Genomic DNA, 25,858 nt, shown 5'->3' with positions numbered 1-25,858 from the left:
TTTGGGGTGCCAGAGCTTTCTGGAACTTCTATGATATGCCAGGTGTTCTTCTCTGACCCTTACAGCACCCCTCAAGATAAGACTTCCCAAAGGGTGGTCCAGGGGCTCCAACTCCTTGCCCAAGGTTATAGCTGGTGAACTTGAGCTGAGATTAGAACCCAGATGTGCCCTTTATCACTGTGCTTTAGGGGCTCTTCATTACCAAGGGAAGAGGGAGCCACAGAAGCTCAGAGAGAGGCATTGTCACTGTTACTGAGCGACTGAGACGGGACCCTGGTGATGTCTGAAGAACGGGTCTTGTTGGCTTGTGCAGGCAGCAATGAGAGGACCTCTTATGGACAGAATTAGCCCCTGTGACTGTAAATTATTCAGGCGACATGTTTATGATGAGCAGTTTAGCTTCGGGCCAATATTAACTTCCATTCCTGTTACTATCAGATTGTGTTTTGTTGCTTTTCCTAAATGTGGTGCAGATCGGAAAGTCTGTAACTCGGCAGAGTCTTTGAAGCAGCAGGGTCTGCAGCTGCGTCATCTGAAGCTCATCAAAGAAAATACAAATCCAGGGTCTGGTTTTAGTGTGATAAATAGAGCATTAAAAATAAGTAGTAGGATATTGTTCTTAAGTTGAAAATGTCTAAATTGAAAAATTCTTCAGATAACAAAAGAAATCAAGGCAGACAGACAAAAGAGGATTGAACGAACATGGGTCAATTTGCATTTTAAATAATGATTCTATAGAATAATAGAAAATATGGTTGCAAAAACTTGCATTTCAAAATTAAACAAACCATGAAATATATAAATATCGTGCATGCTAGTATGTCCATGTACAAAAATAAGATGGGCTTAAAGAAAGTTAGTATTATCTAACAATTTTCAAATATAAAGTACTAAGAAGCCATATTTTCTATGCACTTCAGATATATGTGTATGTATATATATGTGTGTGTGCACTTGTGTGTGTATATACATGTCTTCCTTCTTCATTGTTCCCGGGATCTCACGCCTTTACATGCAGCTAATACCAAGGACTGCTCCACAGCTGATCAATAAAACACGGTTACATCAAATGACCAGCGAGTCAATTTTTAAAATCCCAGCCTCTCCTGTGGATTGCTAACTTCAAAGACTTGCATTAAGATTATTAAGCAAGTAATGATTGATTTATTACATAACATTAAGAAATGTTTTCTTTGAAGCACAAATTAAAAGGTCAGGGACGCCCAGATTTCTCCTCAGGTTGATAGTTAGAAATGCGGAACATTGTTTTCCGGCCGAGAAGGACACTTGAAGGGGATTTGAAGTGACTCCCCTTCCTGGCAATATTTCAATGAAATGCCTAATATTTTGCAGTGGAGTAATGAGGCTGCTCTCTATTTTCAAACAATGGGTCAACAATTAAGATCCAACCCCAAGAACAAACTGGTGTTGCTGTTGTTTTGTGATGGTGTTTAAACGGCCATCGCTGTGATAATGGGGCATTGTTAACAGGACGGAAAATGAGCGCTTAGACCTAGCAGAGCAGAGGAGAGATTTGAGACAAAAAATGTATGTGGCAGCTGCTGTTCCCAGAATAAAGCTAACATTTTAGGATGAAACAATTAGACTAAACAGCTGAAACCTAAGCATGCTTTGTGCCACGCTCAGAAGTCCCCGGGAATGCACAGCACGGTGCCAGCGCTGCCCACGAGGCCAGAAAGCCGCGGCTCCCCACCTGTGTTCAGAGCCCCTGGGGGGGGCGCAAAGCTTTGAAGAGGCCACGCCTGAGAATGACTGCTCCTAACTAGCCACATGGCACAAGAAGATCCATACACCAAGTGTAGGAAAATAACCTGCATATGGGAGTTACCTGGGAAAAACTGATCCTCCAGCTAAACTCTAGTCCAGCCCAAGGCTGCCCTAAACCCTGTGTCCTGAGCAGTCGGGGCTCTTGCTCAGCGAGCTGGCATCCAAGTGCGCACGGGACAATCTCCCCTCCCCGGCATCGCTAGGGAAAAGCAGGGTGAAATTTGGTGCCATTCTGCAGGTGGCCACTGAGGAAAAACTATTCTTCATGCCCAAGTCATATAAACCTGGGGAACTTTTCCTGTGACTGAGTCGTAAGGGCGTTTACCTCCGCGTCTCCCCTGAGGAACGCTTTCCAACTCCGCTCCTCCCCGCTGCAAGTCCCTTTGCTGGCTAGTGTGGGTCACTTCTGTAATTCAGTCCTGCTCCTCCCCAGAAAGAAAGGTCCATGTGGCCAAGTTGGTGTGATACAGCGACAGGCTTGAAGAACCACGAAGGCCTAGGCCTGCCCCTCCTGGAGACTGAGCTGTCAGCTCTGAAGCACATCTTGCTTCACCCGGGGACCTGCCAAGTGCCTGAGGGGATAACGGATTGTTCCGTCTACACCACCACTGCACACGCCCCGCGGGCTCTGGGCAGCACTGTGCAGGGTGGTAAAGGTCGCTGCCACTCTTTCCAGACGTGCAAACCCAGGAGGGGGGGGTCAGGCCCGGGGACTGCTGAAGAAGGGGAGGGAGGGAGGGAGGGAGGGAGGGAGGGAGGGAGGGAGGGAGGGAGGGAGAGTGGGTGCAGGTCAGCGGCAGGATGGAGACCAGCCACCGCTCTGGGGCACGTCAGACATTCCTGACTAAAATTATCCTGAGTCCATGTTCTGACACGATCGAAACACACCGCCTTCCACGTGCCCTTCTTTCTGGCTTGGGGAAGGTTTTGTGTTTTGTGAGATTTTTTTTTTTTACTTGAAAGCTATTTGCTAGTACTGTTTTCAACCAGAAACTCAGGTCCTCTGACTCAGAGACCAAAAGAGGCAAAAAGAAGACACCCAGGTCCAAGCCACAGGGCCTGTCCCTAGCCCAGGTCGTAGACATATTCCCCAGTTACTCCCGGGTGCCATCGTCCCACCCTGTGTCTCTCCGGGAGGCTGAAGCCAGACCATTCGGGCCCAGGGAAGGCTTTCTGAAGGCCTAAGACCCACAGAGCAAACTTGTCAGGAGTCCGTGGTGATATTAAAGGTCGGATCGACAAAATACTGAATACTGACAAAGGTCGCCATCCACCGCTGCCCGAGTGCCTGAGCCTCTTCCCAGTCACACGAGACCTTGTCTGTGTGCGAGGCAGGCTCGGGCTGCCACGGAGACCAGCCTCTGGCTTCCAGGCCATGGCCCTGTGCACGAGCCCCCAGATCTCCCCTTCCCCCTCCCCTAGCAGCAATTTATTCTTCTTTCACAAAAACCAGCTTTGATTTTTCCTCCTGGAAGTCATTTTCCTACTTACAATGGAAAACTGGGCTGTGGCAGGGTTTCTGTAAGTCTCCACCCAGTCCTAACCTCTCAGCAAGTGAGTGAAGGCCCCTCCCGCTCAGGATCAAGAGCAGATACTCTGTGAAAGGACTTTAGAGTGAGTCCCCAAGCCACCCTCCCACCGGGCCCGTGGCTGCCCTCCGCTCCTGACCGGGAGCTCAGAGGCCCACGTCTGCAGAGCCAGTACAGCTCCCTGCGCGCGCAGACTCCAGAAGGCCGCGTAGCGACCGGTGCCGACTCCGCCTTCACGGGCCTTCCTACAGGAGAGCCCTCAGGGTGCTGACAAAAGCTCCCTGGGAGCCAAGTTCAAGTCCCACAGCCTGGGGCGCCCACTTCTGTCCAGGCCACCTGGTCCCCAGGGGCGTCACCCTGAGGCTGTCTCCCTCTTAGCCTGCCAGCCCACTGCTGAAGGCGCATTCTGGGGGTCCAGGCCGGGGCAGCCCTGTCCTTGGGGCACTTCGGATTAAAGGTGTCTCCTACACGCAGGCTTCTGCACTGCTCACGGCACCGAACCCCGGCTTCCTGTGTCTGTGCCTCCCTTCTCCTGCCCGGCTCCTCTCTTCTTCCTCCTGGACTCCCTGCGCCTCCCTGCTGATCGAGGCTGCACCGTGCGGGTATCAAGTGTGACCTTTGGGCTCCCAGAGCAACCATGCCGACTCCTCTGCCACCTGCAGCCCTCCCCTGGGCACAGCATGGCCCTTCCCCTCAGGGCCCCAGGCTCAGCTATCCACACCCTCACCTGGGTGGCTGGTTGGCACCAGCCTCCCCTGTCCCTCACCATTGCTTCCCCAGCAAAGTGCCCTGCACATAGAATGACCAAAGAAATCCTCACAACATGAGGCTGATCCCTTAATAGCCCCCATTTACAGATGAGAAAACTGAGGCTCCATGAGGGTGACTTGCCTTGGGTCACTCAGGCAGCACAGGACCTGTGTGAGGCTGGAGGCTGGAAGCCTGGCCACCCTACCATCGGCCTCCGGCCATGTCCAGTCCGTGCACTTGTAGTAGCCTCCTGAAGACCCTGGGCAGGTCTCAGGAAGTCTCCGTGGGTGAAGCAGGCTGCCGTGGGTTCCCCTCCAACGGGCAGCCACGGCCGACAGAGCAATTCCAAGATCGTCTACAGAGTCTTCCTGCCACGGTGACCACGGGAACAGGATGCAGTGACCGGAACCAGCCAGTCAGGACCTTTCTCAAGATTCCAGCCCGTGGGTGCTATTTTCCTCCATCCAGAAAGCAGACTTTTAAATGCTAATATTGGCAAGTGGGGGGGGAGGTTGTTGGAGGAAAGGCACAGAGAAAAGAAAACATCTTTGCCAGCTGCCGGCCCTTTTCTCTGGTCTAAGAGCAAAGCCACAAAAGGGGGCCTTTCCCGGCTCGCCCTTTATTGTGCCTCCAGGTTCATCGCTGACTCCAAGTAGCAGCCGCCACAAAACCCCTCAGCAGAGGCTGCTTGGCTCACAGAAGCCAGGCTATTCAAGGACATGCGATCTGGCGACCTGACCATGATGGCGTCGCGGGGCCGTGTCTGGCAGGCAGTGTGTCCGCAGACACCCGCGGGCGGAACCCAACGCCATCTCTGCCACCGTCGGTGGGGGGACAGGGCTGCGAGTGCTCGTCCTTACCCCTGCCTGTGAGTTGCAGAGAAGCCGAGCAGCAACAGCCTTCTCAACTGGAGGGGGACTCCGGGTCCCACTTCCACAAGATGAGCCACAAACACTTCGAAAGCAACTCGTGTGGATTCGCCCCCAGGAAGTTGCTGAATATCCCGCTTTTTAAAAAATTTACTCACAGGCAAAGGCGATCCCTAGAGGACCCACACTTTCTACCAGAGTGGAACGGCCTGTGCTGTGGACCCGGGCTTCCTGCTTTCCTCCCACGTCCAGCTGCCTTGAGTGGGAGGGTGCCGCAGTGGGAGGGTGCTACAGTGGGGAGGGTGCCGCAGTGGGAGGGTGCCGCAGTGGGAGGGTGCTACAGTGGGAGGGTGCTGCAGTGGGAGGGTGCTGCAGTGGGAGGGTGCTGCAGTGGGAGGGTGCTGCAGTGGGAGGGTGCTGCAGTGGGGAGGGTGCCGCAGTGGGAGGGTGCCGCAGTGGGAGGGTGCTGCAGTGGGGAGGGTGCCGCAGTGGGAGGGTGCTGCAGTGGGGAGGGTGCCGCAGTGGGAGGGTGCCGCAGTGGGAGGGTGCTACAGTGGGAGGGTGCTGCAGTGGGAGGGTGCTGCAGTGGGAGGGTGCTGCAGTGGGAGGGTGCTGCAGTGGGAGGGTGCTGCAGTGGGAGGGTGCTGCAGTGGGAGGGTGCTGCAGTGGGGAGGGTGCTGCAGTGGGAGGGTGCTGCAGTGGGGAGGGTGCTGCAGTGGGGAGGGTGCCGCAGTGGGGAGGGTGCTGCAGTGGGGAGGGTGCTATCATGGGGAGGGTGCCGCAGTGGGGAGGGTGCCGCAGTGGGAGGGTGCCGCAGTGGGAGGGTGCCGCAGTGGGGAGGGTGCTGCAGTGGGAGGGTGCTGCAGTGGGAGGGTGCCGCAGTGGGAGGGTGCCGCAGTGGGAGGGTGCCGCAGTGGGGAGGGTGCCGCAGTGGGAGGGTGCCGCAGTGGGGAGGGTGCCGCAGTGGGAGGGTGCCGCAGTGGGAGGGTGCCGCAGTGGGAGGGTGCCGCAGTGGGGAGGGTGCCGCAGTGGGAGGGTGCCGCAGTGGGGAGGGTGCCGCAGTGGGAGGGTGCCGCAGTGGGGAGGGTGCCGCAGTGGGAGGGTGCCGCAGTGGGGAGGGTGCCGCAGTGGGAGGGTGCCGCAGTGGGGAGGGTGCCGCAGTGGGAGGGTGCCGCAGTGGGGAGGGTGCCGCAGTGGGAGGGTGCCGCAGTGGGGAGGGTGCTGCAGTGGGGAGGGTGCTGCAGTGGGAGGGTGCTGCAGTGGGGAGGGTGCCGCAGTGGGAGGGTGCCGCAGTGGGGAGGGTGCCGCAGTGGGGAGGGTGCCGCAGTGGGGAGGGTGCCGCAGTGGGAGGGTGCTGCAGTGGGGAGGGTGCTATCATGGGGAGGGTGCTACAGTGGGGAGGGTGCCGCAGTGGGAGGGTGCCGCAGTGGGGAGGGTGCCGCAGTGGGGAGGGTGCCGCAGTGGGAGGGTGCCGCAGTGGGGAGGGTGCCGCAGTGGGGAGGGTGCCGCAGTGGGAGGGTGCCGCAGTGGGGAGGGTGCCGCAGTGGGGAGGGTGCCGCAGTGGGAGGGTGCTGCAGTGGGGAGGGTGCTATCATGGGGAGGGTGCTACAGTGGGGAGGGTGCCGCAGTGGGAGGGTGCTGCAGTGGGGAGGGTGCTGCAGTGGGGAGGGTGCCGCAGTGGGGAGGGTGCCGCAGTGGGGAGGGTGCCGCAGTGGGAGGGTGCCGCAGTGGGGAGGGTGCCGCAGTGGGAGGGTGCCGCAGTGGGAGGGTGCTGCAGTGGGGAGGGTGCTGCAGTGGGAGGGTGCTTGTTTCCTTAGCTGTACTGCCCCCTCCTCTCTGGCTGGCTTTTGGGTGTCCACACGGGCCTCCCGTGCCTTGCCCCAGGTCTCCACAGTATGTGCCTGGGACTCCCCTCACTCCTGTCACCGGCTTCATTTGCGTGCCCCCACCACGGTCACTGAGGTTCTCCTCTGGGGCTTGCAACAGTCCCCTCCAACCTCATCTCCTACCTGCCGACTCCTCCGGAGGCCTCCTATCAAACTGGCCCGGCTCCGCTGGCACCTTATTTAACCTCTGGACAGCTCAGATGTCCACCCACGGCAGTAGGCACTTCAACGGAATTGTGGCCTTGCAATTCATTTTCCCAATTTTTATGGAAACTACAATTACTTTTTTACCTACCTGCTGACTGGCAGGATGGCATTAAACTTAGGGTAAGAACGTCTGGGGAAACCAGGCCTGGAGTGCGGCACAGCTGCCTGGGGTAGGTGCTCCCAGGCTGCAAGGGAGGTGATGACAAAGTGGACACCTGGTCACAGGGATAACGGAGAAGTGGCGCCGTGTCCTGGCAGTAGCTCGGTCTACGAACCAGGCACTGAACCAGGGACTTGGGGATCCTCCTGTCTCACATTCCGTCTCCGCAGAAGGGATCTGGGCAGGTCCTTTATTTACCCTTTATCTTGCAGCCTCCTGATTGGACAGACTGGCTCAGCTATTGATCCCTAGGTCCAATCAAATCTGATCAGGTAGCACAGTTGATTTAAGTCACAAACTGGTGCATCTTCCAGGGAAGCCCTGCCTGGTACACCCCCCAAGGGGCATGGCCCCAGCCACTCCTGCGGGCACCTGCCTGGAGGGGAGCGTGCAACATCCATCCTCAGGCTCCTTGAGAAGATCCAGCGGTAGACAGAGTTAGGAAAGAGCACTTACACCGTCTTCCAGGGCAGAGACCCAGCGCTGGGCGCTGTGGGAAAGGTGCGAGAAGCCTGCAGCAAACCACGCTAACTTGCCCGAGGCAGCCTCCCCAAGGAAGTGTCTTTCATGTGGCAGCTTACTGGTACCCAGTGCAAGATACCTTGACAAGTGCTGACTTGTGACTGCCGCTGTCTCCTAAGCGAGAGGTTCCCAACCCCTGTGTTGGAACCACCAGGGACATTTAACTAAATGGGGTCACCTGACTATACCCCTAGAGAGCCTGATTTACTGGGTCTGTGGAGAGGCCTAGAGATCAGAATGTAAATGCTCCCCAGGTACTAGAACTTTAAATAGTAATAGTCCTATATGTCATAGTATATATGTAATAAAAGCATTTCTTGGGCACACCCTATGTGCCAGGCACTAAGCAAGTGTGACTTTTTTTAATCTCACCTTAAATCTATCCTGCCAAATAGATATTACTATCACCAGCCTACAAGTAGGAAAATTGAAGCTCCAGGAGGCCATGTGAGGTGTTGAGGGGCTGAGAACTCAGGGCCTTCTGACTCCTGCACATGATTGTCTCCTTCACACAACACCTCTCCCAGGGACCTTCCCCCTCGGTCTGGAAGTGCCTGTCGCTGGTGGGCAGTCAACAAACCCTGTGGGATGAACAAATGCTACAAAGGACCTCCAGGGCCCTTTCAGCAAAAACATTCTAAAATTCTGCAGTTCTGGGCTGTGAGGAATGAGCGAACCACACACCTTGAGAGCAGCATTGGCCATATCCAGGCAAAGACGCGACGTTGCCCCCCTTTGTTTATGCTGAAAAGCACTCCTTAATAGTGCTGCACAATTCTTGGGTGTCTACCTTCAGTGAACCCCTCTGCTTACAGTCTGGTTTGGCGCAGACTAAATGATAACAGCCATTGCATATGCAATAACCTATAAAGCCAATACGAGAAGGAAATCAGCCCTTGAACATAATCGAGGAGCTAATGTGCTACATATAGATCCTACAACAGAGCTCCCATCCCAAGAAAATGGCTTTGCCCTTCGACGAAAACGCACGCCATGGAACAGCCGCTGCTGCTGAAAACCAACGCCCAGGGTCCGATACTCTGCACAAGGCGTTCAGACCTTACACGGGACCCAGGTATTGGCTGCAGCTAAGAACTGTCACTTAAATGAGAAAAGTTTCCTACTTTCGCTCAAATCGGGATGAAAGAACCCATCACACACAGAGGCAAGGCCCGACTCCTGGTGCTCAGGCCCCTGGAACCTGCAATGGGGATTATTGCACAGGGTTCAGGCCACACGGCCATTTGGAAGGGCTTGACTGCCACCTCGTGGTCACAATGTGAACTACCGTCCAAAGCAAGGGCTCATATCACCTGTGCACAGTCCGGCCCACTTCTTTCATGACGGGGTGTTCACGACGGTTTTTGATGTGCCCCAATAAGCTGAAACAGAAGGAAGATATTAAGTGTCTGGCAGTAGCCGCTGGTTGGGAACAGGTTAATTTACTCCACTGGTTTCTCTAAGGCAACCATACCTGAGCTGATTTGCTTACATGCACCTTATTTCAAAAAGCCAAGGACTCATTGACTACATTTTGAAGAAAACTATTTGTAACGCCAATAAGGGGCCTAACTCCAGGACGGTTTCCTCTATTCCCCATTTCCCCAACTAACTTCTCTCTTCTCTTTCCTTCCCTTCCTTCCTGTATCACCTATAAACTTCCCTACTGTTAAACTCCTTTACAAAGAAATGTTCTCCAATCCGTTACCGACTAGCTGTGTGACTTTGGGCAAATTCCTTGATCTTTCTGTTCCCCACTTAGTAGAATGGATTTTACATTTTTAAAGATGGGGAGCAACAAATAATACGGGGGAGAGAACATGCAGCCCACAAAGCTGGCTCTAACCCTCCACAGTATGAATGACGGTCACTGCACGTCTGTGAAACAAATACACCCCGGCTCTAGCGAAGCCTTTGGGTCTAACTTCCAGGTTGGCAGGCTGTAGCCGGGAGAGGCAGCAAGTTAAATGGCACTGCCCTTGCCCTAGAGGATGCTGCTGTGGCCACCAGGACCCACTCTGTCCCGAATCCGGGGGTGTTGGCTGCTGATGGCTCTGGGCCAGATCGCCCTCATCTGGAGGGGCTGCTTGCCCAAGGCTACAGCCCTCCTCGGGGATGACTGTGTTCAAAGATGCATTGGTGTGAGGATCTGCCTCATTTGGGGACCCCCTGAAGGACCACCCTGCTCTATGATCCCCCTGCTGAGGCCTCACCTGCACCACATGGCAGTTCAACTTCTCCCTGGGCCCAAGCCTGGGCCCCTTCCTCACTCACAAGTGTTATCATGAGCACCTCCCCCAATAAACCCGCACAAAGCTCCACCGGAGATGGCTTTCCAGAGAACTTGACCAAAGACATCCCTCCAGTTATTCCCAACACAGCAGCCACCATGCTGTGTCCAAGGTCAGTCAGATTACCACTCCTCTGTTGAGGTCCCTGCAAGGACTCCCATCTCATCCGAATCAAAGCCTTGCCAGCGGCACCCTGGACCCACGACCTTCTGGGCTTCATCCCCTACTCCTCTGCCCCTCCCCCTCCAGCTGCCCTGGCTCCTGCCTCAGGCCCTTGGCTGGACTCTCCCGTCCCCCTGGATGTACTTCACCAGTTACCTGCACCGCTTCCTCCCTCACCAGCTTTAATCCTGTCGCAAATGTGGCCTGGTGAGGACCTCCCTGACCCTCCACTTAAGCCTATCAAACCCCACCTCACCCGTGAGCTGCACCTCCCTGGATCCTGCGTGAGTTCCTGCGCAGAGCACCCCCCACAGTGCTCTTATTCATCACGCAGTTTCACATCGGTCGCCTCCACCAGAATGCAAGCTCCTGAGGGATGGGCTTTTTTCCTGTTCCTTTCACTGCTGTATCCCCAGGACCTAGGACAGTGGCCGCATGCAGAGTTGCTCAGTGAGTCTACTGAGCGAGCATGTGAGCTGTCGGATGGACTCGGACAGCTGTGATCTTCAGGGAAGTCCCTCGAACAGCATCTGCTTTCCTCCAAAAGAAAATGGGAACAATTCCTTTGTCATTTTTATAAGGATCATGCAATACAACATTTGTGGAAGCACCATGTAATAAACTGCTAAGTAAATGTAAGGTATAATTTTTATTTAAACGGAATTCTCCATCAGCAAGCCACTTAATTTTTATAATCTAGAGCTTCCAGGTTGCCAAAAAGTAAGCACATATAACATTCAGACACAGAAGACCTTGAAAATGGTCTGGTATTGAAAGAAAATATAAAAAGATTTATTCCAAAGCCATATCCCAAATGTACAAACCATGACATGCATCTCTTTTAAAAACTTGATAAAAGAGCAGTATTTACATTGTACATTTTATAACATCTGAAAGCTTCTTTTACTTCCATAAAAATCTGATAAAAGTTAATTCCGTAAGTGTGAAATGCACTTTGTTTATATAAAATATATTCTCTCTTTAAATGCAAAATATTCAAATATAATAGTTTTATTATAAAATTGTTCTCAAATTCTGAAATTCTCACTAGCCTATTACTAGCAAATAAACAGAATCACATTGCCACACGCTTCTTAAAATGAGGCAAGAAGATGATTTTTCAGGTGTGTATGTCTCTGAGTAACGTGCAGAGCTGCCTGACCTTCCCACCCGGGTGGGAGGCTCTCCCGGCGGGCGAGCGGCTTCTGCACCGGCCACAGCAGCAACTCCACTCAGTTAAAAAGTCATATGTTGACATTCTTTTCACACTATTTCAAGATCCAAACCAAAGCTATGGCTACAGCAGTTCACTACTTTTTTTGCAGATAGTTTAATAAATATTCCTAAACTCTGGAAGTCAGTTCACAATCCTTTACAACAGGGGCAGCGAACTTGTTCTGAAAGGTCCAGAGAAAAACCACTGTAGGTTCTCGGGTCACTCCTTTTTTTTAATAACTCTAAAATATAAAAAAAAGTCTTGGCTCTGCTGCAATCTGCTAATTTTTAAAAGTAGACTTTAAAAAACAGAAGTCACCAGTCTCTAAATTAGACAAGTGTTAATACAATGTAAACATCATATTTGGCAGTAAAATAAATCCATGGTTTGTTACTGCAGAAGGAAGGTAATGAACAGTAAGAATGAGTCCCCTTAGAGCCGGCCGCATCTCAGAAAGCGCCTCAGTCGGCGGCACCTTTAGGGCTTCTTTTTCATTTTGAAACAGAAAACGCGCGTGTGTCTCTTTGCGGCTCATCTGACGCTCGCACAAACCCTGGACACACGGGGTGGGCACCCGCACGCAGGCGCCGCAGCTGCTCGTGGGCATGAGGGAGACCAGGGGTGACACAGCCAAGGAGCCAGTGCACACCCGCGGAGAGGCACCCAACAGTCCGAAGCAGAGTTGTGATTTGTGTTTCTCATCTGCAGTGCATTATGGGGAAACATGATTTGCATCTGAAATATGTGAAAATAAATTAACAGCAGCAGGACTCACTCAGGCTCCCGATGAGCTGAAGAGACAGCAGAGGATTCTGTGGGAGTGAGTCTGGACTCTGACGGGGTGAACGGACCTGCTTGCCTGGCCAGTGCTGCTCAGTGGTTGAGCATCCACCCACGAACCAGGAGGTCAGGTTCGATTCCCGGTCAGGGCGCAGGCCCAGGCTGCGGCCCGATCTCGAGTAAGGGGCATGCAGGAGGCAGTCGATCGAAGTTTCTGTCTCATCATTGATGTTTCTCTCTCTCTCTCTCCCCCTCCTTTCCTCTCCCTGAAATCAATAAAAACTTTAAAAAAAAAGAAACTGGTCTGTTTATAACACTGTGTAATCTGAAGGGGTCCTATGGCCTGGTACTGAGAATCGCACCTGGGAGGGGGGTCTGTGTGTGTCTGTGAGGTGTGTAGGTGTGTGTGTGAGTGTGTGTCGTGCGTGGATGTGGGTATGTGAGGGTTGGGGGGGTGGGGGTATGAGTGTGGGAAGGGTAGGTGTGAGTGTAGGTGTGGGGGGGTTGGGAGGGGGGTGCGTGGGGAGGGTATGTATTTTCCCTTCCTACCACAAACAGTGCTATGAGTAACTTGTGACAAATAAAAGCCACTGTGAATTTACTCGCATACATCGTAGCTCGTTGGAAGCCTCTAGAATGAACGATCCCCTGGGTACTCCACAGAAACATTTGCAAACTCTGAAGCTGAGGAAGTTGAGTGCTCTGGTATCCCTCCGAAGAAAGCTCAATCACTCAGCGAGGCCAGTTTTCAGGCGGCAGAAAGGAAAGTTTTCAGTGCACAAGATTGTCCAGATAAACAGCAGTGACACAAAGATCTCAGGGACCAGCAGGAGCCCACAGTGAAACCGGGGGCCTGCCTGGTGGGAACAGATCACAGGGGCGGAGAAGCACCAGCTCTCTTACTGACAGCGCCAGGAGGGGGTGGGGGGTTCGAACAGCCTTCCTGCAGTCCGACCCAGCACTCACAGCTCATCACGTCTGCTCCTGAATGGCCACTGTGGGTGTTGCAATACGTGATCTGCGGCCTGCAGGACCAGGTACATGAATTCTTCTACATCGAAAGAGTAGTTGGTAAACTTTGGATGTTCCCCCAGAGTGGGGTGGTGGCCCTGCAAAAACAAACCGAAACACACATCCCGTAAGTCACTGAGGACAATTTTTGCAAAAATTACTTGCGCCAAAGCAATTGTTTTAATTGGGCTCTACCTCAGAGGTCAGCAAATTTTTTTCGGTAAAGCCCAGATAACACGTATTTTCAGCTCTGTGGACCACACATCTCTGTCACGGAGACCCCACTCTGTCACTGAAGGGCACGAGCAGCCACAGACATCACCTGAACAGAGGGCATGGCTGTGTCCCAATAAAACTTTATTTATAAAAACAGGTGCGGGGCCAGATTTGGCCTGCTGGCCTATAGTTTGCTGATCCCTCCTATATATAATTTAATAGATCTTTCTAGGCCCAAATGTCATGAATTTTTCTTATTAACATTAAAGATATAGAATGAAAAATTACCCTCTTCCTCCAATTTGGAAACATGAGACAAATATGAGATTAACAACTCACTATTCCGGAGCACAATTTCTCTTTCACATTCAGTTAGTTTTTCATATTAATAACTAGACACTTTAAATGAATTAAAAAGCACAACAAGGTGAATTTTGCACTGAACATTACCTTATCTTGAGGGAAGACTTTGTTCTTTCTTCGCCAAGTGATGTAGTGGACGCCTCGGAGCCTGGCCAGGTCCAGGTAGCAACGCTCATCGCCACAGTTGTACCTGAGGGTCAAGGGCGTCTACACATGAGATGTTTGTCTGCAGTCCAACCCCCGTTTCTCTGGGAAAAAAGCACTTTCCAAGTAGGTTCTTGCAAAAGATCATGTGAATAGCAAACAAGGCCGAGGGCGGTTACAAGTGGGGTAAACACAGGTTTACTGTTGTGAGTACATGAAACAGACTTTATTCTCGTATTATTATTTATTATATTATTTCCCATACGAACAACTGTAAACCTACTTTTGTCCACGCTGTATTTTTTAAAATATTCTCATAACTAGATTACCTTAACTTTACAAAACAGACTAGAGTGGAGACAGACCTGTATCAAGAGGGCTGACGAAGAATTCCATGTTCTCGTAATGCCCGTCTCTGCAGCAATGTAGCGGACTTGGGGTGGGTGAGACTTGCAAGGTCAGAGCCAATGCAGCAGAAACAGGCCCAGGCCTTGCTTTCTCCATCACGTTTCTACTTCCTCCCGCCCTCCCTTCCTCCCTCCCTCCCTCTCTCTCTAAGAGACACAAGACTGCAGATCGAGTCCACAGTTACTTGGCTATTTCTCTAACGTGTATATTTTTAAATGGTTTGCATGGTATGGGAGTTCATGACACGTCTTTCTAAATAGTCTTCTGTTTAAACAATGAGTCATTTTTAAAGTGGACCCATGAAATCAAGACATTACAGCTACAGATGAGGCGTGGCGTGGGATCGTCACGGGAGCAAAGGCCGTGCATCAGCCAGGCTGGGGCGCGGGAGGCCGGGGCGCGGGAGGCCGGGACGCGGGAGGCCGGGCCCGCACGCTCGCTGACCCCCAGGTCCCAGGGGCGCCAGTGGGCTCGGGGCGAATGCTGGCTGCGGCGAATGCTGTTCTTCAGGCACCTGGGTTCTCAAACTCACATTTTAAAAATTGTGGTAGAAAACACACACCATAAATTCATCACCTTAACCACCTTTAGTGGACAGTCCCGTAGTGGTGAGTATATTCACATTATTACATAAGCAACCTCCAGAACTTCTACCTTCAAAACTCACACTCACTCACACTAGCTCCGCCTCTGCCCCAGCCCTGGCAACCACCGCTCGAGGGGCCTCATGTAGGTGGTCACACGGTATGTGTCCTTTCGTGACTGGCTCATTTCACTTCACATGATGTCCTCAAGGTCCAGCCATGCTGTGGCGTGGGACGTCTCCTCCCTTGCAAGGCCGAGTGACACACCCACCCGTCCCCATGGATGCTTAGTTGCTGCCCCATCGTGTGCTGGGAATGCTGCTGCGGGGCAGGTGGGTGCGGAGCACAGTGTGTCCCTGGCTCGGGTCACACCGAGGGCAGGAGACGGGCGCAAACCCCGAGAGAGAAATCACAGATTCAACGGAAAATGGGGTTATTTTCTTAGTTTCTCTTACTGATAGTTCATTATTGGTGTATAAAAATGCCACCAATTTCTGGGTGTTAATTTTGTATCCTGCTACGTTGCTGAATTCATTCATTAGACCTAGCAGTTTTCTGGTGGAGTCTTTTGGATTTTCTATGTACAATATCATGTCATCTGCAAATAATGACAGTTCTACTTCTTCCTTCCCAACTTGGATGCCTTTTATTTCCTCTTCCTGTCTGATGGCTGTGGCAGGACTTCCAGTGCTATGCTGAATAAGAGTGGTGAAAGCGGACACCCCTGTCTTGTTCTTGATCTTAAGGGAAATGCTTTTAGTTTTTGCCCATTAAGTATGATTTTGGCTGTAGGTTTTTCTTAACCAAGGAGATAAAAGACCTGTACTCAGAAAACTATAGGTCACCAAAAAAATGAGAGGAAGATACAAACAAGCGGAAGAATGTATTATGTTCATAGACTGGAAGAACTAACATCATTAAAATGTCCATACTACTCAAAGCAATCTATAGATTCAATGCAATTCCTATTAAAATACCAACAGCATATCTCACAGAGCTAGAACAAATGTTTCAAAAATTTATATGGAACCAAGAAAGACCCTGAATATCCTCAGCCACCTTGAGAAAGAAGAACAAAGCTGGAGGGATCACAATACTGAACGTCAAACTAAACTACAAAGCCATTGTAATCAAAACAGCCCGGTGCTGGCACAACGACAGGCATATCAATCGACAGAACAAAGCCCAGATATCGACCCACGCCTTACGGTCAATTAATATTCGACAAAAGAGGCAACAGTATACAGTGGAGGAAACGGTGCTGGGACAATCGGACAGGTGCACGCAAAAAAAGCAACTGGACCACCAACTTACACCTACACAAAAATAAACTCAAAACTGACAAAAGGCATTTTTAAATGTAAGACGTGAAACCATAAAAATCCTAAAACAAAACAAAGACAGTAAAATCTCAGACATCTGTCGAAGAAATATTTTTGCTGATATGTCTCCAAGGGAAAGGGAAATACAGGAAAAATTAAATAAATGGGACATCAGACTAAAAAGCTTCTGCACAGCAAAAGAAACCACCAACAAAACAAAAAGGGAGCCCCCTGTGTGGGAGAACATAGTCACCAATGATTCATCAGATACGGGGTTAGTTTCCAAAATATATAAAGAACTTATACAAGTCAACAGCAGGAAGACAAACAATCCTATAAAAAAATGGGCAAAGGACCTGCGTAGACACTTCTCCAAAGAGGACACAGATGGCCAAGAGACACATGAGAAAATGCTCAAGCCCTGGTCAGTTTGCTCAGTGGTCAGAGTGTCTCCCTGAGCACCAAAGGGTTTTGGGTTTGATTCCTGGTCAAGGGCACATACCTGGGCTGCAGGTTTTATCCCCAGTCCTCTGACATCGATGTTTCTCTCTCTCCCCCTCCCCCTCCTCCTCCATCCCTCCCTTCCTTTCTCTCTAAAAAAAAAAAGAAAAACTCAATAGAACAAATATCCTCAGGTGAGAATTTACATAAATAGATAACTACATAAATAAATAAATATTCTTGGGTAAGGATTAACAACAACAAAAAGAAAAATTGCTCAACGTCGCTAATCACCAGAGATGCAAATTAAAACCACACTGAGGTCTCACCTCTCACCTGTCAGAATGGCTCCATCAACAAATCAACCAACAGCATGTGCTGGCGAGGGTGTGGGGAAAGGGGAGCCCTGGGGCACTGCTGGTGGGAATGCAGACTGGGGCAGCCGCTGTGGAAAACAGTGTGGTGGTTCCTCAAGAAATTAAAAATGGAGCTGCCTTTTGACCCAGAGATCCCACTTCTAGGAATGTATCCTAAGAATCCTGAAACTCCAATCAGAAAGAATCTATGCACCCCTACGTTCACAGCAGCGCAGTTTACAATAGCTAAGATCTGGAAACAGCCCAAGTGCCCATCAGGAGATGAGGGGATAAAAAGCTGTGGGACATTCACACCATGGATACTACGCAGCTGTAAAGAAGAAGGACCTCACGCCCTTTAAGGCAGCATGGGAGGGACCAGGAGAGTATTGTGCTGAATGAAATAAGCTAGTTAAATAAAGATAAACACCATATGATCTCACTTATATGTGGAATCTAATGAACAAAATAAACTGATGAATAAAACAGGTCCAGAGACATCGAAGCATGGAGCAGAGTAACAGATCTCAGAGGGGCAGGGGCAGAAAGAGATCAACCCAAGAACTTACATGCATATACGCACAGCCCATGGACACAGACAATGTGGTGAAGGCCTAGGTGGGGCAGGGGCACGGTGGAGGGAGGCAAAGGGGGTAAAATGGGGGACATCTGTAAAAGTCAACATTTAAAAAATAATAAAATAAAATAAAGAAAAAGAAATCACAGATTCACACCTCCTGCCGAGCCAGGGAGGAGCGGTGGTCTGCCTGCTAAGTGGAGTGGCAGGCTGCGGGCTTCTCCCTTTCAGCTGTAGGTCTTTTTTCTTTCCAGATGCCCATATAATGTAACTTCCCTGGAACAGTTAAGCATTTAGCCCACTGATGTCTGAGCAGAAGTCTCAGATGCATGAGCTTCCGCGATGTAAAACTGCCCCGAACACTTACAGTTCAAATACAGCAGCCCAGTCGGGAAGGAAAAGTAAGTGGGTAAGACCAGCTCCGTGCATTCCAATAAATATGTCCGTGTTGTGGGTGATCCTTAGCTGATCTAAGAACCCAAGTTCCCTGTGAACGTGCAGAACAAGAGACAGATGGAGAGAAGGAAGTATTGAGTTGAGCTCACGACTCATAGTAACAATATTTATACAAGTGTCTCTCTTGATTTAAATCACATTCCACCATGATTTTTTTGCCAATTTCAAGCCTGCTCCAGTATTTAATAACTTAATGGGTCAATAATTTTTTTTCTAAGTAAACTCTCTTTTTTTAAAATGTAAATGCATTTATCTTAGAAGGAAACTTATAGCTATTTAAGTGGAAAACCAGTGACACATGCCATAAACAAAACTGTAAAAACAGATATAATTGCACTAAAAAGCATTATTTAAATCTAGGGAGATACCATTGCCAGGCAAAGCTCCGAGCCGGGGCCTGCTTCTCTGTGTGGATGTGAAATGAGCGGGGGGTGAAGAGGTATGCTGGTGCGCTGGCCCCAAACGGAAACCGTCTCCTTAGGGCAGGAGTGGTCCAGCCCTGCCAAGGCAAATGCAGGCGGGACTCGAAATTCAAAACTCTAGGAGCTTTTCTCATAGCTAGTTTTTAAGTGGATAATCTTGTATAGCCTGTGAATCATGTTATAAATACCCAAATGGCCCTTAGCAGGAAAAAAGTTCCCTAGCCCTGCCTTAGGGCGACGGGGTGAGTTTTAAATGCGGGAATCAGTTCCTCCTGTGTGAGCTGACTTAGCACCATCTGAATGACTAAATGATCTCAACACCACTAACATTTTCTTGTCTTTGCCACAGACATTCCACAACCTCACGCACATCAGGGCTATAAAAGGTCCCTTGAGTGCAAGACACTGAGAGATGTGAAGCTCTGAACCGAAATCTGTGCCCAAAACGTTCACTAAAGTGAGTCTGGGAAGAAATGCTGGGGAAAGGACAACACTCTGCACTGATGTAATGGAATTGGACCCCAAGTCCCACTCACCCAAAGTAAAGGCAAGGAAATAAACGAGGTTATTCTGAATCTCAGAAAGGAAAGCACATTTCCTCTCCATCAGCTTCTCTCTGAAGAGCAGCTGCACCTGCACACGCCTCGGTTTCCCTAGGAAGGCCAACTGACGCTGAGGGGAGGATGGGCGTTGCCCAGGTGCAGACACCCTCGGAATCGCCAGTTATGGGACCACCTATGGCTGGGCATCACCAGTTTCCACGTGATCACATTACTAGCGTGACCCTCAGATTGGCAAGGTCTGAATTTACTGTCACCTTCCTTCACCTGGGAAACCCAGTCAACAGCAGGGCCTTGCCCAACACCCGGCCCCTTCCTGCCACATTTCTTCCTGTGCCAGTGAGGGTGGTCACCTTGCACAGCAAAATTCATAAAAAGGGAATAGCTCTGCCAACCTCACAGGACTGCTGGGAGAGGGAGACGACATAAAGCGAAGCAGTTGTCCACTTGTGTTCAGTGTGCGCGGCCCACAAGCGCCACACCAGCCCCAGGGCTGTGTTGCTGCTGCAAAGCCGGGGGCCGGCTCAGGGTAGGAACCCGATGAACATTTGTGTGAGACAACGAGTGTGTGATGGGTGGCCTGCACCACTCATCAGGTTTTAACTGTTAGACACTCTTGCGCTGGTAAATGTCAGCTTGTTCTTTTTTAACACGGAAACTGTCCATGTGTTCAGTCTGGAAAACAAGACTGTGACTGTGAGTGGACAAGGGTGTGGGACAAGCTCCCGCCTCCCCTATGGACCTTCTGTCCAGCCCGACTCCCACCCAGGACCACACGCCTCTACAGGGACCTCCCCTGTGGACCTTCTCTCCAGCCTGACTCCCACCCAGGACCACACACCTCTACAGGGACCTCCCCTGTGGACCTTCTGTCCAGCCTGACTCCCACCCAGGACCACACGCCTCTACAGGGACCTCCCCTGTGGACCTTCTGTCCAGCCTGACTCCCACCCAGGACCACACGCCTCTACAGGGACCTCCCCTGTGGACCTTCTGTCCAGCCTGACTCCCACCCAGGACCACACGCCTCTACAGGGACCTCCCCTGTGGACCTTCTGTCCAGCCTGACTCCCACCCAGGACCACACGCCTCTACAGGGACCTCCCCTGTGGACCTTCTGTCCAGCCTGACTCCCACCCAGGACCACACGCCTCTACAGGGACCTCCCCTGTGGACCTTCTGTCCAGCCTGACTCCCACCCAGGACCACACGCCTCTACAGGGACCTCCCCTGTGGACCTTCTGTCCAGCCTGACTCCCACCCAGGAGCACATGTCTCTACAGGGACCTCCCCTGTGGACCTTCTGTCCAGCCTGACTCCCACTCAGGACCACACGCCTCTACAGCGGTTCTCACATCAACAGGGGTAGTGGACAGTGACGGGCAAATTCTGTCCTTCGAAGCCTTTTAGTTGTATCAGAATTTTAAAAGCAATGTAAATGTTTTACAACATTTCTAAAATTTTCATATATAATTCATATATAACTAATTTTAGGTCAAAAGATGAAACCCGGCAGCTAGTAGGGCAAAGTAGGCCTACAACATTTTTTTTAATTCAGAATTAGTTACCAACTTTTTAATTCAGAAATTTCAAATAAAAATCTGGATTCATCACATCTCTTGAAAATGTGATGGAAGCCACATCAGGCTTGCAGCAGCCGAAGAGCACCCACCCTGTGCTCAGGCCCCTGCCTGTCCATTCGCTCCCTGATGGCCTCTGTATGTCCCGTCCAGGCCTAAAGGGCCAACAACTCCAGGTAGAAAAGTCCTTTCTATCCCCCCTTCACTCATCCAAGCACAAAACGCCAGCCTCCACCCCAGGGTGCAATTACTTACTTATACTTGTAATCCACAATCTGGACGTCAAATGTAGACACTGTTTTCAGTGCGTTCATGAGCTGGGAAAATAACAGAAATGTTTAAATTTTCTTTGCCTTCTCTTCAGTTTTACTTTTGGTTGAGCCCTCAATTTCTTATTTCCGATATAAATTATTTTTCCTGTATTAAATACCCTTCAGGTCTGTAGTTCTAACCCTAACTGAGTTCAGGTGCCGGCTCCACACCTTGGACACGTGACCTCCCGAAAGTCCGCTGCACCGGGTGGTCGGGAGGCCGAGGGGACTGGGCCAGGGAGCAGGCACTCGGGACGGGCTCGGAGGGTCAGCTGTTACTAGGACCACGTGCCAGTCATTCCCCCAAGTGCCCGCACGTGTTTCCAGGCACGTACTTGGTTCCAGACATTGTGCTAAGAATTTTCTTTCTACAGAACAGTTATCTCGTTTCAGGTGAACCACTAGTGCTTTGCATTTCATCCTCTGAAAGTACTAAGTTCTGAGCAGAAAATCATTTTCAATATTTCTACACAGAAAAACATTATTCTTTTAGCAAAATAAAGTAAAAAAGCAAATTAATGTGTTATTAAAATCATAGCTATGGTCTCTACATCCCTCAGAATTAGGCTACATTAACCCACTGTGGCTCCCTGCTCATCAGAAATGCCTGCTCCTGTGTCCTGTGCCTGTGTCCTGTGCCTGTGTCCTGTGCCTGTGTCCTGTGCTTGTGTCCTGTGCCTATGTCCTATGTTCTGTGCCTGTGTCCTGTGCCTGTGTGCTGTGCCTGTGTCCTATGTCCTATGCCTGTGTCCTGTGCCTGTGTCCTGTGCCTGTGTGCTGTGCCTGTGTCCTGTGCCTGTGTCCTGTGCCTGTGTCCTATGTCCTATGCCTGTGTCCTGTGCCTGTGTCCTGTGCCTGTGTCCTGTGCCTGTGTCCTGTGCCTGTGTCCTATGTCCCATGCCTGTGTCCTATGTCCTATGCCTGTGTCCTGTGCTTGTGTCCTGTGCCTGTGTCCTGTGCCTGTGTGCTGTGCCTGTGTCCTGTGTCCTATGCCTGTGTCCTATGTCCTATGCCTGTGTCCTGTGCTTGTGTCCTGTGCCTATGTCCTATGTTCTGTGCCTGTGTCCTGTGCCTGTGTCCTGTGCCTGTGTCCTGTGCCTGTGTGCTGTGCCTGTGTCCTGTGTCCTATGCCTGTGTCCTATGTCCTATGCCTGTGTCCTGTGCTTGTGTCCTGTGCCTATGTCCTATGTTCTGTGCCTGTGTCCTGTGCCTGTGTCCTGTGCCTGTGTGCTGTGCCTGTGTCCTATGTCCTATGCCTGTGTCCTGTGCCTGTGTCCTGTGCCTGTGTCCTGTGACTATGTCCTATATCCTGTTACTGTGTCCTGTAACTTTCCTGTGCCTGTGGCCTGTGCCCACGGTATATGGGATGTGTAACGATTGATGGTTGCAGAAGCATCGCTGATTGTCACTTCGGCTTTGCAGCATTTCTTGGCGCTTTAGGTGTCAATCACTTACTCCTCATAAAAGTCCTCCGGAGGGTGGCTGACTGTTATGTGCTCCCTGTCAGTGACCCGAGGCATAGGGCAGGACTGTAACTCACAGCCCACAGGTCCTTTCCTGTTAAACCTGGGATACGCAGCTCACCGGTGACCCTGGGGAACACTTAGCTGTCCCGCCACAGAACCTTTCACAGGGCCCACGTGACCGGAGCCTGAATGCAGAACCTTTCAGAAGCAAAGGCCCGTTTTCCAGGAAGATCTGGCGCTGAAACCCCTTAAAGTCCCACGGGGCCCTGGATCAGGGGGACAGGCTTGAGCCTGCTCATGGGCTCGCAAACAAAGCCATTTCCTTCCTACAAAGCCGATGTCATAGCCCTGGCTTCTGTGTACGTGGGCAGCGGCCCCCACTCGGTGACCATCCGGCAGCGGCCCCCGCTCGGTGACCATCCGGGCAGCGGCGCCCGCTCGGTGACCATCTGCTCGGTGACCATCCGGGCAGCGGCCCCCGCTCGGTGACCATCCAGGCAGCGGCCCCCGCTCGGTGACCGTCGGGCAGCGGCCCCCGCTCGGTGACCGTCGGGCAGCGGCCCCCGCTCGGTGACCATCTGCTCGGTGACCATCGGGCAGCAGCCCCCGCTCGGTGACCATCGGGCAGCGGCCCCCGCTCGGTGACCATCGGGCAGCAGGCCCCTATTCGGTGACCATCGGGCAGCGGCCCCCGCTCGGTGACCATCGGGCAGCGGCCCCCGCTCGGTGACCATCGGGCAGCGGCCCCCGCTCGGTGACCATCCGGCAGCGGCCCCCGCTCGGTGACCATCGGGCAGCGGCCCCCGCTCGGTGACCATCCGGCAGCGGCCCCCGCTCGGTGACCATCGGGCAGCGGCCCCCGCTCGGTGACCATCCGGCAGCGGCCCCTGCTCGGTGACCATCGGGCAGCAGAAAGGGATGTGGCCTGTGACCGCCTGCCCGAGGCCCTGGAGGTCCGCGCACACAAGCTCCCTGTCCTCCGTGGTACTTTCTACTGTCACTTTCCAGGAAAAGAAACAGTGGGGGTCCCCTGGTTGCCTAAAGCAGGGTCAGGACTGCAGCTCAGCGCCGCCCTGGGAGGCCCCGGGGGGCTGCCGTCCTGTCTCGTGTGTCCTGTGCCTGTGGGGCCTCTTGCGAGCATCCGTGGAAACCTCAGGTTCTGCATGTTGCCCTCTGAGCCGACCCTGAGGGTGAGGGGGGCGTCGCAGCGGCGGTTGGGTGACCACCCTCGCCCTGAGCAGCACGTGCGTGACCACTGCCGTCAGCCTCCACCTCACGGTGCTGGGTCCTGGGTGGGCAGCAGTGAGTGTGTGGCTGTATGTGTATGACTCTGTGTGACTGTGTGTGTGTGTCTGCGTGTGGCTGCATGTGGCTATGGCTGTGTGTGTGACTGTGTACCACTGTGTGTCTATGACTGTGTCTGTGTGACTGTATCTGTGTATGGCTGTGTGTGTGACTGTGTGTGTGACTGTGTGTGTGTGACTGTGTGTGTGACTGTGTGTGACTGTGTGTGTGACTGTGTGTGACTGTGTGTGTGACTGTGTGTGTGACTGTGTGTGTGTGACTGTGTGTGTGTGACTGTGTGTGTGACTGTGTGTGACTGTGTGTGTGACTGTGTGTGACTGTGTGTGTGACTGTGTGTGTGACTGTGTGTGTGTGACTGTGTGTGACTGTGTGTGTGACTGTGTGTGACTGTGTGTGTGACTGTGTGTGACTGTGTGTGTGACTGTGTGTGTGTGACTGTGTGTGTGACTGTGTGTGTGACTGTGTGTGTGTGACTGTGTGTGTGACTGTGTGTGTGTGACTGTGTGTGTGACTGTGTGTGTGACTGTGTGTGTGTTTCCCCCACCCCATGCTGAGGAACATCTAACTCAGCCCAAAGCTCTGTGGTCCTTCAGACATGGGAGCCCCCGTTAATTATCGTGAAAGTGAGAAGACATTAATCCTTAACCTAACCTGCCAATATGCTTGATATCTTTTATTGTCACTTTTGGTAAATGGGTGACTGAATGCTGTTTCACAGTGATGTATGATCTTTTTGGTTAAGTAGTTTGACAAAGTTCCCAGGGCCCAGGTTTTGAAAGGAGACTTTCTTACCCTAGAAATGGCTTTGGGTGATTCCCCTGAAATGCTTCAAACATTTGTTCTCTCTCCCTATAAAAGAGAAATTTTAAACTAATGTGGCCTATTTAATATACTAAAATCACATGGGAAGATTTGTCAAATAAATAATTCTAGTTGCTCTTTTAAAATATTGAATATTATTGTAACATATGTTCAAATTCAGTGAAGGAACAGCTCAGAGGCAAATTAAATGTCCATTCAAAGATACTGTGGGAGCCCCAGGCAGAGCCATACGGGAGGCAGAGGCTGGGCCAGGGTCGGGCTGGGCACCCACCCCAGCCCCTGCCCTGGGCCCCTGCCTGGCTGTGCTGCTGGCTCCATGCAGACACAGGAGCGGGGAGAAGGCCCGGAGCAGCCCCCGGGTCTGCCCAAGGTGCGCCATCCTCTGCCCAGCAGAAGCTGATGCCTGGTAATGGGACTTTATAAAGGGGCCCAAACAAGGGCCAAGGAGCACCCACCCCCCTTTCCTGACGAGGTTTTTGAGGCTCACCACATGACATGAGACAAGCTGCCCTGCTCAGCTCGGCACCACCAGCATTCACTCAAGACCCAGCAAGTTGCTGGCTGGAGGAAACAACGGTGGTCGAGGCCCCGGAGCCCCGACTGTGAGGGCTGTCCCCCTTTAGGGCTGCCACAACATGCATATTAAACGAGAATCACGAGATGAGAATGTTCTGGAAAGGATGGGGAAGGAACTTCCACGAATGAACCCACCAGATGCCACAGTTGCTTGGTGAGGACCAGGGATGACGGGGCCCAGGGGCCTCGGGGTGCTATTAGCTGGACATTTCCCGTAAGGACCCTGGACAGCAAATGCTGTGGGAAAGAGACTTGTAGACTTTCCAATAGAAACTGGAGCTACATATTCTGTCCTAAAAACCAGACAAGGCCCCTCTCCCCTAAAACCATGGCAACCTCAGCTGTGGAGGGAGACCCCTGGACCCTTCCTTAGCCACTCGAACGTCACACGGGGAAACATTTGAGACACCCGGATGCCCTACTCCCTGTTGGGATGAGGTCCACTAACAAAATTAAATGCCCAAGTGACTTTCTCATCAGAAAAAGCCGGCATCAGTGTTCTCCCAGGTCAAGCCTGTACCCTCCAAGCTGCGCTACTACAATCAGAAGACAAGCTCCAACCAGAAACCCCTGAGTAAATTCTACAAAAGGTAACAGCGATGTTCAGGCTGACAGGGGCCAGGGAGGGCCAAGATGCTGAGTAGCAAAACTTTGTCCAGGTACTAAAACTCCAAACTTGAAGCAGTACCCTTGGAGAGGCCTATAAACCTCAGACAGCCACCTTCTTAAATGCCAATTAACCCAATCTCATCAATCCCCACACAACACTCCTAGCCTG

At 51.8% G+C, this 25,858-nt stretch overlaps 1 protein-coding gene across 2 annotated transcripts in view; it reads right to left on the bottom strand.

Annotated features, from left to right (window-relative positions):
• Window positions 1-10,798: 10,798 nt before the first annotated feature.
• Window positions 10,799-25,858, bottom strand: part of EOGT (EGF domain specific O-linked N-acetylglucosamine transferase) — a 40,205-nt gene continuing 25,145 nt past the window's right edge. For both annotated transcript variants that reach the window (XM_081160029.1, XM_081160030.1), the window contains exons 13-16: window positions 20,856-20,917; window positions 17,950-18,069; window positions 13,838-13,940; window positions 10,799-13,269 (exon numbers count right to left, since the gene is read on the bottom strand). In XM_081160029.1, the coding sequence (XP_081016155.1) occupies window positions 13,123-13,269; window positions 13,838-13,940; window positions 17,950-18,069; window positions 20,856-20,917 (432 nt within the window). In that variant the 3' untranslated portion in view covers window positions 10,799-13,122. The remainder of the gene's footprint in view (window positions 13,270-13,837; window positions 13,941-17,949; window positions 18,070-20,855; window positions 20,918-25,858) is intronic.

The sequence above is a fragment of the Miniopterus schreibersii genome, assembly GCF_964146895.1.
Source record: "Miniopterus schreibersii genome assembly, chromosome: 15".
In the NCBI taxonomy this organism is placed as follows: Eukaryota; Metazoa; Chordata; class Mammalia; order Chiroptera; family Miniopteridae; genus Miniopterus; species Miniopterus schreibersii.
This window is presented reverse-complemented; position numbering and strand designations above follow the sequence as displayed.